This window comes from Hemicordylus capensis, chromosome 7 (assembly GCF_027244095.1).
Source record: "Hemicordylus capensis ecotype Gifberg chromosome 7, rHemCap1.1.pri, whole genome shotgun sequence".
Lineage (NCBI taxonomy): Eukaryota > Metazoa > Chordata > Lepidosauria > Squamata > Cordylidae > Hemicordylus > Hemicordylus capensis.
Window position 1 is genome coordinate 30,629,724 of NC_069663.1, and position 16,154 is coordinate 30,645,877.

Genomic DNA, 16,154 nt, shown 5'->3' on the forward strand with positions numbered 1-16,154 from the left:
TGTGCAGGATGCCGGCTGGAGCCTCGTGGCCACGGATTGCGGTGCCAGCCGGGCACCTTATTCCTGGCAAGAAAGGAGAGCTTCGATTACTTTGATGTTAAAGGGACCTCTTGCTGCCCCCCCAGCACTGCTCTCACAAATACATTAATCATCATCATCATCATCATCATCATCATCATCATCATCTACCAAAGCATAGAAGGAGAAACTGCAAGAAACCTAGAAACACCAAATAAAGAAGAAACAGTGCAATTCTGGGGGAAATTATGGGACAATCCAATAGATTATAATAAAAAAGCAGGCTGGATGAAAGAGGTCAAAAAATGTAACCAACAAATGCAAGATCTAATAATAACACCAGAATTAATAAGTGAAAGAGCAAAGAAAATTAAAAACTGGACTGCGCCAGGCGACGATGAACTGCATGGCTTTTGGCTTAAACACCTAACAAGCCTTCATAAACAACTATCAAAACAGTTCAATCACATTATGAAAGGCGGTGATATTGAACAATGGCTAACAACTGGGAAAACTCATCTCATCATGAAAGACCCAGCAAAAGGTGCAGTTCCAGGTAATTATAGACCGATCACCTGCCTGCCAACCATGTTCAAATTATTAACTGGAATAATAGCAGATGAAGTCATGCAACACTTATTAACTAACAAACAGCTTCCAGTTGAACAGAAAGGAAATTGCCCGAACACCAGAGGCACAAAAGACCAGCTGCTGATTGACAAAATGATTTTAGAAAATTGCAAGAGAAGAAAAACCAATCTAAGTGTTGCATGGATTGACTACAAGAAAGCCTTCGATTCATTGCCTCACACATGGATACTAAAATGTTTAGAAACAACTGGTGTCAGCAAAAACATTCAGATATTTATTTAAAAAGCAATGAGCATGTGGAGTAAACAGTTAACAATCAATGGTGAGACACTTGGACAGGTTAGCATCAGAAGAGGTATTTTCCAAGGGGACTCACTATCCCCTCTGTTGTTTGTAATCGCCATGACCCCACTTTCACAAATACTAAACAAAACAGGCCTCGGATACCAAACATCTAAAACATCAAGCCAAATCAACCATCTGCTGTACATGGACGATCTGAAGTTGTATGGAAAGTCCCAGTCAGAAATCGAATCACTGCGAAACACTGTCTGTATATTCAGTAGCGATATAGCAATGGAGTTTGGATTAGACAAGTGTGCTGCATTAATAATGAACAGAGGAAAAATAAGAAAAACAGAAGGAATAGAACTGCCCAATGGAAGCAAGATCAAGAAGCTGGAAGAGAAAGAACATTACAAATACTTGGGCATCCTCCAGGCTGATAACATCGCACACACTGAAGTTAAAAGAAAACTTGGAAGTGAATACATCAGGAGAGTTCGAAAAATCCTCAAGTCCAAACTCAATGGCGGGAACACCATACAAGCCATCAACACCTGGGCTATACCTGTTATCAGATACACTGCAGGAATAATAGACTGGACCCAGGCAGAGCTAGAGACGCTGGATCATAAGACCAGGAAAATCATGACCATCAATCATGCTCTGCACCCCCGCAGTGATGTAGATAGGCTCTACCTCCCTCGCAGCTCAGGTGGAAGAGGAATGCTGCAAGTCCATCAAACAGTAGAGGAGGAGAAAAGAAGCCTTGAAGAATATATCAAGGACAGTGAAGAAGATGCACTTCAAATGGTCAAGAATGAGAAACTATTCAACACCAATGAAACAAAGCAGGCCTACAAGAAAGAACAAGTCAAGAACCGAGCAGAACAATGGAAAAATAAGCCCCTGCATGGTCAATATTGCACAATATAAGTGGAAAATCAGACATCACCAAGACCTGGCAATGGCTTAAGAATGGCAACTGGAAGAAAGAAACAGAGGGTTTAATACTGGCTGCACAAGAACAGGCACTAAGAACAAATGCAATAAGAGCAAAAGTAGAAAAATCCACAACAAACAGCAAGTGCCACCTTTGTAAAGAAGCAGATGAAACAGTGGACCACCTAATCAGCTGTTGTAAAAAGGATCGCACAGACTGACTACAAAGAAAGGCATGACAAGGTAGCAGGGATGATACACTGGAACATCTGCAAAAAATACAAGCTACCTGTAGCCAAGAATTGGTGGGACCATAAAATTGAAAAAGTTGAAGAAAATGAAGATGTAAAAATATTATGGGACTTCCAACTACAGACAGACAAACATCTGCCACAAAATACACCAGATATAACTGTAGTCGAGAAGAAAGAAAAACAAGTCAAAATAATCGACATAGCAATACCAGGGGATAGCAGAATAGAAGAAAAAGAAATAGAAAAAAATCACAAAATACAAAGATCTACAAATTGAAATGGAAAGGCTGTGGGAGAAAAAGACCAAAATAATCCCAGTGGTCATTGGCGCCCTGGGTGCAGTTCCAAAAGACCTTGAAGAGCACCTCAACACCATAGGGGCCACAGAAATCATCATCAGCCAATTACAAAAAGCAGCTTTACTGGGAACAGCCTATATTTTGCGACGATATCTATAATAACCAACAGTATTGATGATAAAATTCTGGCATCCCAGGTCCTTGGGAAGGACTCGATGTCTGGATAAAACAAACCAGTCAAGAACACCTGTCTGACTGTGTAAACAAGAAATAATAATAATGTATAGACCAGGTGTTTATGGCTTGTATGATGTTCCCGCCATTGAGTTTGGACTTGAGGATTTTTCTAACTCTCCTGATGTATTCACTTCCAATTTTTCTTTTAACTTCAGTGTGTGCGATGTTATCAGCCTGGAGAATGCCCAAGTATTTGTAACGTTCTTTCTCTTCCAGGTTCTTGATCTTGCTTCCATTGGGCAGTTCTATTCCTTCTGTTTTTCTTATTTTCCCTCTGTTCATTATTAATGCAGCACACTTGTCTAGTCCAAACTCCATGGCTATATCGCTACTGAATATACGGACAGTGTTTCGCAGTGATTCGATTTCTCCCCATTTGCCACTTATCCCACCCTCCTCCTGCAACCTTCCCCCCAACCCCCCCCCCCCACTTTTCTCCCAGCCGGGACGCAGTCCCTGCATTGGAGCCTGGCTGCAGAGAAAAGAACTGGCAGATGGCGGGCGGAGGCGGGGGGAGGTAGCAGGGCAGGTGGAGAGGGGTATTTCTGCTCTTCATCTCCATTGCTCTTTTGGTTCTCAGATCAGATTCTGCCCCTGCTGCTTTCTAGTGATGGCAGCAGAACGAGGGGTGGCTCCCCCCCCGCCACCTTTTCTTTTTCACACTGTGGTCCTTTTCTTTTTTGCTTTTTGATTATTATGGCTTTGCTTGGTTTCCAATGCAATCTTCAGTTTCCAATGTCATTCCAGTTTGAACGAAAACATGTCACAAAGGAAATAGAAACGATAACAAGCCAGGAACAAAAGTAAAACAGAAAGCCACCAGGGCCCTGCTTAAAACAGGCACTACGTTCCCAGTGCTCCCAGTGACGGCAACAATGGAATCCCACCTCGCCTGTGGTTATCCCAGCACAGGAAACCCACCACCCTCCAGTGGGGAGGAGCCAGCCAGGACGGAGCAGAGAGCAGTGCTGCCCTCCCATCTCGGCTGACCCTTTGCTTGCTGTCCTTCTCCAACGTCCAACGACACACCACCCCGGCTGAATGCCTGCTGAACAGGAGGACTGGAAACACACCACCACAATGGAGAGAATCTGGCGGCATGAGCGCTGCCCTCCCCTGCCAGATGTGGCTGAGGAACAAGGGCAGCCCATCCATGACGTATTCCCGCTCCGTTCGGCTGCCTTCCGCTTCACCCCAGAGAGGTCATTATCGGGGATTAGGGGCTCAGAGCGGGAAAGGGCCCTGGGCTCTGCCAGGGGCCCTCTCGGACAGCCACGGCTGTCTCCTCGGCCCAGCGATTCCCAGCTGCTCCGAGTTCTTACGCTAGCAAGGCCCACCTCTGCTCTGGGAGCTGAAGCAGCCCCATGTTCCCCACCATGGTGATGAATATGGAGGATTCCTTGCCATCCTGCCTTGTTGACAAGAAGCGGATTTCCCCCAAGATCAAACAGACCCTAACAAATGACCTGCAGCCAAATACCTGGCCATTAACTGAAATCCAGATGTGAAATCCTGCCCTCCGTGAGCTCAAGGCCTCCCACCCGCCGGGATGACACCCCTCCAGCAGCACAGCAGCCCCCTTTGTGCCCAGGCCCCTCTCCCAGCTCCTCGGAGCTCCCAGCTCCTCCACCCCACCTCTCTTGCCAGCCTCTCCCCCCCCCCCGATCCTCCCTCAGGCCTCCCCCTCCCTGCATGGGCCACCTTGCAAGCAGCCACAGGACGGCCATAGGCACAGCTCTGCCCCCCCCCCCGCAGTTTGGGGAGCCAGCCAGTTGGGCCAGGCCTCGCCTCCGCAAGCTGCCTTCGCGTGGCTGCCTCCCAGCTCCGAGACGCCTCCTCACGGGGACTGCTGCAGGGCTGATGCTCCCATGCTACCAACTGTGCATTTCCGGGTCTGCCTGGAGGCCTGGATTGGATCCATCCGCACCTCACCTTGAAGAAGGTCATGGTGGCTCCATCCTTCACTGCCCCATATTCAATTTTCGTTTGCTTGGCCAGATCGTCTGCCGAGTCGATGGGGGACTCCATCCTCTCCACCGTCAAGAAGGCAGCCAGGTTTGCCGTGTAGGACGAGATGATGATCAGCGTGAAGAACCACCAGATGCCCCCAATGATGCGTGTGGACAGGGCTTTCGGCATCAGCTCGGAGCCTGGGAAGAATTCGGGGTGGGCATGGGAGGCTGAGCTCAGCAGGAGGCATGGACTGCACAACACACCCAGGGCAAAACATCCACAGCCCCCTCCTTCCCCGGTCCTGTGGGCTGAAATTCCCAAGCCGCTTCCCGCTGACCTGGGGGAGCAGCCAGCAAATGATGGGGAACTTCGAGACCAAAGCAATCAACCAAGCAGCTTTCATGTGATGTAAACAGCAAGCCGGTTGTGAACCTTTAGGAGTGTTTTGTTCTACTATTTAAAATTAAAAAGGCACTTCTTTTTATATGGCTTGTTTTTCAAACGGGATCACTCTGGGGGGATTCTTCAAATACACTGTTGTGTTGGGGTTTTTTGGTTCTGTATTTTCGGTTAATCCGATCGTGCGGAAGAGAAACGATCAAGGCCTAATGCTCTAAATAGCAGCTGGAGATAGGAAAATAAGAGCAAGTGACGATTAAAAGAACACCGTGTGACAGGCCCGTAAAGACTCTGCGTGAACAGAGAGGAAGGACTCTTATGGGCCGCTGTGTCCCAGAGATGCACTGTTAGCCCTTCCTCAAGCTGGATGGGGGCGGGGGGGGGGGAGTGAGAAGCTGCCCTTGGTGGAGACGTCTGGTCTGAAACGGGGCATCCCAAGGAAGACAGGAGCCCTGCAGTGTGAGAGCAGCACAAGGACTCCTCCCCACACTGGCTCCCCCCCCGACCTGCCCCCCATCCCATGCTGACACACAATGCAAGTAGTAGACCCAGCAGAAACCACAGGGGCGGAGGCTGGGATGTCGGAGACCCAGCTTCCAAGCAGCAGCAGGACGCACAGCGCCTCGAGGCCTGTCAGTCCTCTGCCAGCAGCCGGCTTGCTGAACCCACAGAAGCCCAGAGGCTCTGCTCCCCACCTCAGCTTTGGGGCTAGTGCCAGCGTGGCTCTCCCAGGAGGGACCAGCCTGAAGAGGCCCCATTGGCAGTCAGGAGGGAAAGGAATGGGACTCGATTCCAGGAGGCCCCCCTTGTGGGGAAACCTTACTTGTGCCTAAATCTCCAGGCAGAAGTAAGATCTACATCCCTTTTTGTAGGGGAAAAAAATTGAAGAAGAACAGGGGAAATGAAAACAAAATGCAAAAATGACAACATGAAAAAAGAAGAATGGAAAATGACCAAAATCAAAGCAAAAATATAAAAAATGAATGATAATCTGATTTGTGTTCTTGCACACCTCCAGGACACAAACACCTCAATTTGCCCTGGAATAACAGTCAGACACCTGAAAAAGTGCATCGCCCTACCAAGTTTGGAGACTGATTATTATTGCATTTATTTTAAGGCTTTAAGTTTATATCCCGCCTTTCCTGTTAAAACCCATCAAGGACAAAAACGTAATGTGCAGGAAAGGCTCGTTGTAGACAGCAAGTCCCAGAGCGTTTCGAGGCTGATGAACCCCTTCTTCACAGGGAGGTCTGTATAAGTCAAAGGACCAAAGGCTTCTCTCTAACAAATGCCTTCCCTCCCGTGTGATGCCAAAAAAACATCTAAGGCAGCTATCACATTAGAATACAAATGCAAAGCAATACGAACAATCAAAAATACAGAAGCACAATAAAATCCGCATGAATACTGCATGAGAGCAGCAGGAGCAGAAAAAAATGAGCAGAACATACAAAGATCTAATAAAAGGTCTGACAAAAGGGGGGAAAAGAGGAGCATTTCCAGCTGCCGTTAAAGACCAGGGAAGGAGGGAGCCTGAAGCATCTCCCTGAGGAGAGAGGCTGTAGATTGGGCCCACCACCGAAAAGGTCCTGCCTCTGGATTGCAGGCAGAGGCAGGGTCAGCAGCTCAGGTCTCCTCCTGAGTTGCTCTCTACAAGGCTGAGTCCTGGCCAGGTCTGCAGCCAGACGTTTTGCAGTGATGGGCTGAAGGAGGCCGGGGATCACTGCAGGACATACATCTGGGGAGCCAACTGTGTTGATGTTATTTAACTGTAGCCAACGTTCTTCCAAGGAATGTGCTGAAGACAAAAGGGCCAAAATGCTGGCCAGTGAGCCCGGGGACTCTGCACTCAGTGGCCAGGAGAGCTCAGGCAGGCAGGCAGGGGAGCAGTCTGCTTCTTGGCCAGCAGGCTCTCTTCACAAGCAGAAGGGGACCAGCCGCGGATCATTGGGAAAGAGAGCGGAGCACTCAGAGAGGCCTGGGGTAGTGCCGGGGGGGGGACGACGGGACGGGACGGGGTGGGGGTGGGAGTAAGGCCCCCTCTGGGAAATTGGTTCTGGGTCCAAGGCCTTCAGGCTGCCCAGGAGCCCCTCCCCGCCCTCATTCACCAGAGTGGAATCATCCCCTGGGAACACGACTGATGTTACATCCCGAAAGCAAATGGCATAAAGCCAATGGGGCGGGGGGGGGCGGCAAAAGAGCCCTCGAGGGAGCTGACACCACCTCTCAGGGACGGAATTCCTGACAAGTCAATGATGCTTCAAGGCCTAGTCTGCTGGCTGATGCCATTCAGAACCTGATCAGACGCAAATGGTGCCCTGCCCTCCCCGCCAACTCCTGGCTCTCTGCCTGCTAGGAATGCCGCGAGTGGCGGGCGGTGCGGGGGGGGGGGGCGTTCTGCAGCTGTACAGCTCAGTGGGTCGGGGGGGGGGAGAGGCTGGTGGGGACTCCTGGATCCACAGGGCTGTGGGCAACTGGGGGGGGCGGGAGGGAGATCTCCGCCCGTGCACTCAAGAGCCGCCTCCTCCGCAGAGGAGAGACAAAAGCCGGTCTTGACAAGCACTCCTGCAATTGTGAAGAGACAAACGCCACCATTTCAGAAGCAGCGTCTTCGCTTGTCATTGTGTGATGACAGAAACTTCCCGGCGCTGCTCGGCTGCCTCGCGACAACCGGGGAGCGAGCGGCGCAACACGGTTTCTCTTGCTAGGAAAGCTCGTGTTTTTGACAAGCACAACAACGTTTCTCTTGCACCCGCCAAGGAGGAAAACACACCACGCGCGCAGGCAGGTGCCCAGCCCTCCAAGCGGCAGCCCCCGCAGCAGGCGTGTGTGTGCGGGGGGGTGGGAGGAGGGCCTACCTTGCTGCATCAGCGCTCCCATTCCAAACCAGAAGCTGTTGAGGAGGGTGAAGTTATTCTCCACAATGTCCGACCCCGGGTTGCACGGGTGGGCATCGTACCATTCGTAAGGGCTGAACCTGCAGGTGGGCGGCAAGACAGAGGAGTCGCATCAGAGAGGAAGCCCCGTGCCAAAGGCGGAGGGGGCCGGAGAGGAGGAGCGGAGGCCCAGCCTGGGACCCTGAACTGGGGCACCCACATTTTCTGCATTTGCCTGCAGTGGGGGTGTGCGCACGCGCGAATGTGCAGGGGACGAGGTGGAGAGGAGTCAGGGACCCGTGTTAGGGTGAGGCCATGGCACCAGCACTGCAGAATTCCAGTTTAGGACAGAATCCAACCAAGATTGGCCAGAATGACTAATTCTGTTTTATTCTAATCTGCTTGCTAGAAATAAACCTAGATATGAACTCACATATCCAGCTTTATTGTAAGCAAGGCTGGTTTAGCATAAACCCAGATCAGTCAGTCCAATGGTCTGCTGTTGTTTCTGACCCAGACCAGAAGTGGAGTTCTCCCAAGGCTGGGGTGGGCAGAGGAGCGGGGAGAGCGTGCCCCCAAGGGGACGACATGGCCCAGAGCGAGGATTTCAGCCAGGCTCTGGGGGGTGTCTGGACTGGTTCTCTTCCATCTCTGAACTGTGTGCAGTGTGTCAATTCTACAAAAGCCACACATTCATGTATCTTATTCTCCCATGCAGTTAGGCCAGGAATGCTTTCTCATCTTGGCATATAGAGTCCAAGAAGCATCAATCAAGTAAGCAGTCATTTCCTGATGGATTGAGCATAGATACTTTTTAATAAGTCGATAAAAATCAAATGGGCTCTGTGTCTAATAAAGAGTTTATTTTATTACAAATGGCTTTCTTGTTGTCAAGCCAAAATATTCCAGCTACTGGTCAGGTCCACCAAGCATGGCAAGAACTCTCTGTTGCCTTTTCACATTTCCAACCAGGTTGAGGGTCAGTGGAGGAGGAGGAGGAGGAGAGCTGTGCCCCTGCCTCCAAGAGCCAAGGGGGCATGGGAGCATTCGGTGCTTGTGATGGGGCAAAGCCCCACCCCACTTGGCTGAGGTATGACACTCATGCCCTGCCCCAGGGCCTCCACTGTAGGCAGACCAGACCAGGCATCCCCACTCGCCACACACCCCATCACCCTCCCAAACTTCCCTCACCCGAGGAGGAACAGGCCCATCCAGAGGACTCCCACAATCCTCTGATCCAGGCACAGTATTCATTCCCGGGGTCCTTCTTGGCCACCCCTCCAGTGAGCATGGGGATATGCCCAGGCCCCTCAATGGGGCATCCCCATGTGGACATCTCCCAGGGTTCCCCTCCCCACCCCTTCTTCTTGCTCCAAAGCTTCAGTCAAAGCCATAGAGCTAAACCTGGCCTGGGGTCAAGGGAGGGGGGCTCACATTTGCCAAGTAGCCTGCATTTTGCAAGGTGGCTAAATTAAATGCAGCACAATTGGCATGACTGCTTTGGAGAAACAAATTAATTATTTGCATCTCTCCTCCCTCCAGCCATCCCCACAGCTCTGCAACCAGCCGCTCTGCCTCCTCCAAACCCCAGGCTGCAGCTGGCAGGAAGAGCGCTGGGAGGAGGGGGCCTCTCCGGGACATCTCGCGATTTTGCCTCGTTCATTCATTGGCACTTAGGCAGACACCGAGTTCTTTAATGGCAGAGGAGGCTCTGGCTTTCGCAGGCGACAAGAAGCAAATGCTTCTTTGTTTAGTTTGAAGAAAAAGATGCACACAGGTTTATCCGAGTCGGAAATCCAAGCCCACCCCTGCAAAAAGCCTCTGTCAGTCAACAGAAGACCCTTCATGCTAGGTCTAGCTCAGGATTGTCTTCCCAGGCTGGCAGCAGCTTCTCCAAGGTTGCAGGCAGGAATCTCTCTCTCAGCCCTCTCTTGGAGATGCTGCTGCCAGGGAGGGAACCGGGAACCTTGATGCTCTTCCCAGAGCAGTGGCTCCATTATCCCCTGAGGGGAACACCTGACAGGGCTCACCCATCAAGTCTTCCATTCATATGCAACTTGCTTAGCTAAGGGGACAAGAAGTCATGCTGGCTACCACAAGACCAGCCCTCCTCCCTATCAATCAAGCAGACAAAAAGTAAAACCCCTTCTATGTTGTCAGCTTAGCGGGGAGAGAATCCAGCAATGTGATTTGGGGACTATTTTAGCTGGGCATCAGTACAAATTAAACCACCAAGAATAAGTGGAGCGGGCGGGGAGGGGGGAGAGAAAGGATGACACGGAGACAAAACTGTAGGGAAGGAGGAACAGGACGCGCAGATCTCGTCCCCTTGTGGCAGGACACCAAGCAGACCTGGGGTGGATGGCCAGGCCCCTCCTGGGCGCCCCACAGCACCAGGCTCGGGATCTCCAGGAGAGGGTCCCACGTGCAGCACTTGAGATGTGGGGAGAGAAAAGGGGGCATTCTTTGGCTCTTAGCAGGATCCAAGCCATAGGGGTCTTCTATGCTCCCTCGTCCCTCCGCGGTGGGGGACAGAGAGCTGGTGCTTAGGACAGCACGGGGGGCGGGGCCTGGTGCCCTCCCCTTGTCACAAGCCGGGATCTCAAGTGTGGCAGGGGTGGGGAGGCGGGGCTTGGCCTGGGCGTGGACCCCCCCCCCCAGTGACTGAAAGGCTCACACGGAGGGCTTGTCCTTGTTCCCGGATCTTGCCGCCAAGCAAGCTGTGCTCCTGAGCTCCTCAGCAATGACTGTCCTGAAACCCAGCCCTTTGGGAAGCATTTGAGGATTGCATCCAGGGCTAGTTGGGTGGGTGGAGGAGCAGGCAGGGCGCAGGCAGAGAGGTCCCCGCAGGTGTCGGGCAGGGCGGCAACATGATGCCTGCCACTGCTTTTCTCCAAAAAATTCTCAAGAGTGGTTGACACAGAAAAAGAAACGAGAGGCTGGTTCCTTGTCCGCGGAGGGCTCCCCGTCTAAACAGGAGCCCCAGCCCCAGGAAGGCAAGCCCTGGCCTTGGAGAAGGAGAGGCCAGAGAGCCCAGAATCAGGCCTGCCTTTAGAGCATGTGTATCCGCGGCATTTGCTCTCCAGTTCAAGAGGAACTGCAGCTGCCCCAGTAAAGAGTCTGTGAACATCCCTGGCGGGAGCCTTTCAGCCAGGCTGCAAAAGTCCAAATTACAGGATCATCGAAGATTAGAGTTGGGAGGGGCCCTGAAGGCCATCTAGTCCAACCCTCTGCTCCATGCAGGAGTCAGCTCCAGCATCCCTGGCTGATGCCCGTCCCGCCCCTGTCTGGAAACCGCCAGCCAAGGAGAGGTTCCAGCACGGTCACTGCCTCATGCAGGTGGCTCTTGCGGCTGGAAATCCTTCTTAATCTCTCACTTAAACCGGCTTCCTTCTCATTCCAGCCCCTTGGCAACAGTCCTGCCCACAGCAGGAGCAGGAGCAATCAGAGAGGAGAGCTGGTCTTGTGGTAGCCAGCACGACTTGTCCCCTTAGCTAAGCAGGGTCTGCCCTGGCTGCATATGAATGGGAGACTAGAAGCGTGAACACTGGAAGATCTTCCCCAAAGGGGATGGAGCCGCCACTTTGGGAAGAGCAGAGTTCTTCCAAGTTCCCTCCCTGGCAGCATCTCCAAGATAGGGCTGAGCGAGATTCCTGCCTGCAACCTTGGAGAAGCCGCTGCCAGTCTGTGAAGACAATACTGAGCTAGATAGACCAATGGCCTGACTCAGTATATGGCAGCTCCCTATGTTCCTGTGTTCTAGAGCACGGCTCCTCGTCTCTACCCTTCGCTTCTCCAGGCTAAGCCTGCCCAGCTCTTCCAACCAGACATGCCTTGGCCAACGACACACATTCTGGAATTGGGGGTGCGTGTGCATGCAGGACGACACTGGCCCGGCCGCTACTTGGAGAGGTCCCTCCTGGCATAATGATGGTAGCAGGACAAGTGCTGCGGGGGGGGTGGGGGCCGGGGGGGGGTGAGCCACCTCTGCCGGGCTCTTCAAAGGCAGGGCTGCCTCGGGCATCTCAGGAAGAGGGACCGCAGCCAGCCAGCCAGCCCTCCGCCTGGGATGGAGGCAGACTAACTGGGAGGCGTCGGCAGCACGCTGGGGGCTGGCGTGGAAGCCTCCTCCTCCTCCTCCTCCTGCCGGGTCAGCCCCTGGGCCCAGCCTGCTCAGTATTGTCAGCACGGGGCGGCAGCGGCTCCTCCCAGGTTGCAGGCAGGAGTCACCTGGAGACGCCGCCCGCCCGGGACCTGGGCCAGGCACAGCAGGGGCTTCTCCTCGGGCTCTGCTCGCAGACTGCTGCTCTGGAGGCAGCCCGTCCCGCCTGGGACTGGGACGGAAAACGGGACGCAGCGCTCTGGCGCGGTTCACTCGGCTCGCCTGGATGTGGCTCCCTGGGGCCACGGCAGCCTTTGGAGGCCATTACCTGAGCTTAGCGCCTAATACCCTCATTTCATGTAAGGCAGTTGTCAAAACCAGCTCCGTGGGGAGCAGCTGGCTTGCTGTTTGCGCTGCTACATCTGGGTGGGCAAAGCAGCTGCTTTCAAGCCTGGGCAGGAAAGGGGGGGGTTTCTCCAGCCCACTCTGAGTCCTCCCCAAAGAGCCCCATTCCTGAAGCGCAGCCTCTCCTGGCCCCGGGAAAGGAGACCCGAGGCACGAGAGCAGCTCCACTCCCAACAAGAGGGGAGGGAGGGGCTGACAGACACAGAGTTTTCAGTGGGAGGAATACCTGGGGAGAGGCGAGTTCAAGTCCTGCCTCGGGCACAAATCCCCTGCCTGAGCTTGGGCAAATGACCGTCTCTCGGCCTTAACTGGGAAAACCACAGTCATGCTCACAGAGGAGATGGCAGTTCCCCCAGGGAGCATGTGGGGTGGGGGAGAAGAATCCATGTGGGGAGGTCCAAATTGGTCCTGCAGATGAGCAGTCATTACTCTGCTGCTGAGAAGCTGCAGGGCTGGGTCTTCGGGTGAAGGCGGGGGAGGCAGGCCGTCCGTTTTATTAGGAAGCAACCCAGAGAGGCCACAACAACATGGAGACGAAAACCATCAAGCAGCTCATTTTTTGTGGGTGGGGGGAGGCAAAGATCGGCGCTTGTCCCACTCAAGAGAGGAGAGGGCAGCAGCTAGCAGGGCAGTGGCTGCATCACAGGGAAGCCCCGGCAGCACCAGAGAGAGGGGAGGCTTCAAAAGAAAAGGCTGCCGGCCCGAGCCCAGCGCCAGGTCTTGCAGTCTTGATCCCGCCCCCAGCTACCCCTTACCTGGCAATCACAAAGAGCACACAGCTGACGCCCAGGTATGCGAGGAGGATGTACATCCAAATGTCAGGAGACAGTGGGTTGAGGAACGAGAAGACGCTGGGGCCGGTCCCGTTGGCTTTCCGGTAGAGGATGCTGATCCCCAAAGTCATGAAGGGCTTGGAGAAGTCAATCGCTTTCTCCCGGACGTGGGTGATGGTGAGTGGAGCAACTGCCAGGTCAGCTTTCTGTGGAGCAGACGGGGAAGGAAGGATGAGAGAGAGAGAGAGAGAGAGAGAGAGAGAGAGAGAGCAGCTGTTAGAAACGGAAAGGGAAGAGGAGGAGAGAGTGGGGTCTCTGTGATCTCAACCTTGTCTCCCCCAGGAGGGCTTTGAACATCTAACTGTGGTGGCTGGAAGTTTGTTAAGAGAACAAAAACATGACCTAAAAGGGGAGAGAGAAGCTGCAAAGGAACTGGAGGGGAAACTGTGGGGTAAAACACCAAGAGAAGGGAAAGGAATCAGAACGAGGCCACTGCTGCTCTGATGCCAGGGAGTTCTGCAGAAATTCCCCAGATACCAATTGCAGGCTCAGCAGGGTTCAGGTGTTCCGCCACCCCTTGGCTTTCTGAAGAGGCCCCCAAATGCACCCTTTTAAGTGACAGATGCTCTACATCAGGGCAGTCTGTGGTCTCAGTGCTGAACCAATTAAGCAGCCTTTCTTGTGCCTGTGCATCTTGCTTGCGGTACCATCGGTAGAATATTGCCAGAATGGCTAACATGCAATGAAAATCCCAAATTGGCGGATGCCAAGAGGCTTGCTCCTGGTTGGGAGGCGAGGCATCCTTTCTGTGGCACAGAGCGACTGGCGGGAGGACCCCGAAGAAGGGCCGCTGCTGCCCTTCGTGCCAGGCCTCCGGAGGCGCGGCCAGCTGGAGCACGCCTCCCCCCCCCCCGCCAGACACCTTGCTGTGCCTTCCTCCGGCACCTTCTCCAGTCTGGCAGTCCGTGTGGCCAGCCAGGCGCTCCAGCCCTCCCCACCTCCGCCCCTGCTCGGCATGTCAGCTCCCTGCTCTCCAATGCCAGGGACAGACTCGGGAACCGTGGGCCTGAGGAGCACCCCCAGAGTTGCACGTGAGAATCCCTCCGGTCAGGGTCACATTTCCCCGCAAGCTGCAGCGCGCACTACACGGGGGGCCTGGCATGCGGCCGTGGCTGGCCTCGCTTGCTCCCTCCGTCCTGCCACGGTCTTGCCAGCCAACAAGCACCTGTCCTCCTCAGCCGTCTCCTTGCATCAGCCTCCGCAATTGCATCCAGCCAGGTGGCTATGAAGACACAATGCTGAAGGAATTTACTGTCAATAAGTGCTCATTTATGGCGAAACATTAAATCAACTGTCAAATCATCCCCCAGAGACACAGATTAGGCCTAGAGCGGTCGCTAGCAGTGGGGAGGTGTTTCGATGCAGCCCCCCCTCTGACTTTTGCTGTATTCTTCATGCCAAGTGGAAATCAGAGCACAGCGGTGGGGCGAGAGAAAAGCCCGGCAGCTCCCCGGCTGATGGCAAACGTTCACCAAGAAGGGCGTGAAGGTTCTTGAGACAGCCCCGCCGAGGAGGCGGCGGCTCCTTTGTGGGGTGGGGGCGGCGGCGGCAGAGGCGGCTTCCACACCAGCATGCGGGAGGGGCCCCCCTTGGTTCACTTCCATTTCGCCGAGAAGGCAGGTGGTGTGCTGTCTTTTCGCGGCCTTTTCAGACTCCGTATGCGGCATCTTTAAAAGCAAGTTTAAAGTGCTTCCCAGCACTTGAGAGTGGCCCCCTCTCCTGCGTGGGCTGGGCAGATCAGCACCTCTTTGAGTCAGGAGCCATCTTGGAGCTTCAGAGGGACACCAGGCTCCATTGGGTGCTTCTGTGGGGGGGGGGTGTTCTTGTTTTGCTTCCGCCTGATTCAAAAGGGTTGCCTTGATTCAGGGCTGCAGCTCTGCCCCCAACGCTCTCCCCCAATCCCTGTACTGTCAAATCAGGATCGATAAGCAGCAGGAGACCAGGCAGGCCACCTCTGTTTCCATCTGTGTTTCTGGTGACGAGGGAGCAGCTGCTTCTATGGCTGCAGCCCTGGAAAAGGCGACCAATTTCCAAGAAAGCTGCCCCAGAAGTCACTCCGGGATTTGTGCTTCGATTCAGACCAATCCAACCACCTGCCTGTTTGGGTCCCAATCAACGCTTCAGTGGCCAAATCTCATCAACAGTGAATTGGTCCCCCAAGCTTTGCAACACAGTGTTGAGGTTTTCGAGGGCTACCATGCCTTTAATTAAAAGTTTCCTGCTTGTAGGTCCTGATGTTCTTATGGCCCTTCAATGTCAGTTAGAGTTTTAAATTATGGATTACCTCTTTTTTAAACACGCTTATTTATTGCAAAATTGTTTCTCTGTAGTGGTTACAAGCAGGAAGCTATTAATTACCATTGGAACTAAATTCTGAACACACATGATGGGAGTCTCTTGGTCACGAGGGCAGCCGTTGCCTGGTAAAAGAGCTCCATACGGAGTGCTGTGTGGATTGATGGTTTCCATTCTGCTTCCAGCCAACGGTGGAAAAGCATGACCCCAGCAGTGCTCCATGATGGCCCTCAAGTGGAGGAACCCAACCCAGAGCATGGAGGAGCACAAGGGCCACACGGCATTCTGGGAGAAGTTACTGATGGATGCGTCAGCTTATGGAATCCACGGCCCCAACTGACTATCTGCTCGTGTTGGTGGCTTCACAGATGTTAGACGCACCCAGAGAAAATGGGCTAATCAATGGCCATTCAGCCACAGGAACGCACAACAGTCTCTAAACTGCTGGAGGGGCTGGATACCTCTGAGTTTGACGTTCTGGGGCAGACAAGAGGGGAGGACGTTTGGCCTGCTCATGAGCTTTCAGAAGGGGTCTCACTGGCCTGGACCAGACGGACCTCGAGTCTCCCCCAGAAGGACCATTTGCCTGTGGATCAGAAGGCCAGGAGTCCTTCGGAGGCAGGAGCTGGGATGCTGCATCTTGGGACCCTTCTCAAAAGCATGTG

The 16,154-nt window shown here is 53.5% G+C and overlaps 1 protein-coding gene across 5 annotated transcripts in view; it reads right to left on the minus strand.

The window, feature by feature from the left end:
- GRIK3 (glutamate ionotropic receptor kainate type subunit 3) overlaps positions 1 to 16,154 on the minus strand; it is a 179,193-nt gene that overhangs the window by 14,449 nt on the left and 148,590 nt on the right. For all 5 annotated transcript variants that reach the window (XM_053268204.1, XM_053268202.1, XM_053268200.1 and 2 more), the window contains exons 11-13: positions 13,117 to 13,340; positions 7,837 to 7,955; positions 4,556 to 4,773 (exon numbers count right to left, since the gene is read on the minus strand). In XM_053268204.1, coding sequence (XP_053124179.1) covers positions 4,556 to 4,773; positions 7,837 to 7,955; positions 13,117 to 13,340 — 561 coding nt within the window. The remainder of the gene's footprint in view (positions 1 to 4,555; positions 4,774 to 7,836; positions 7,956 to 13,116; positions 13,341 to 16,154) is intronic.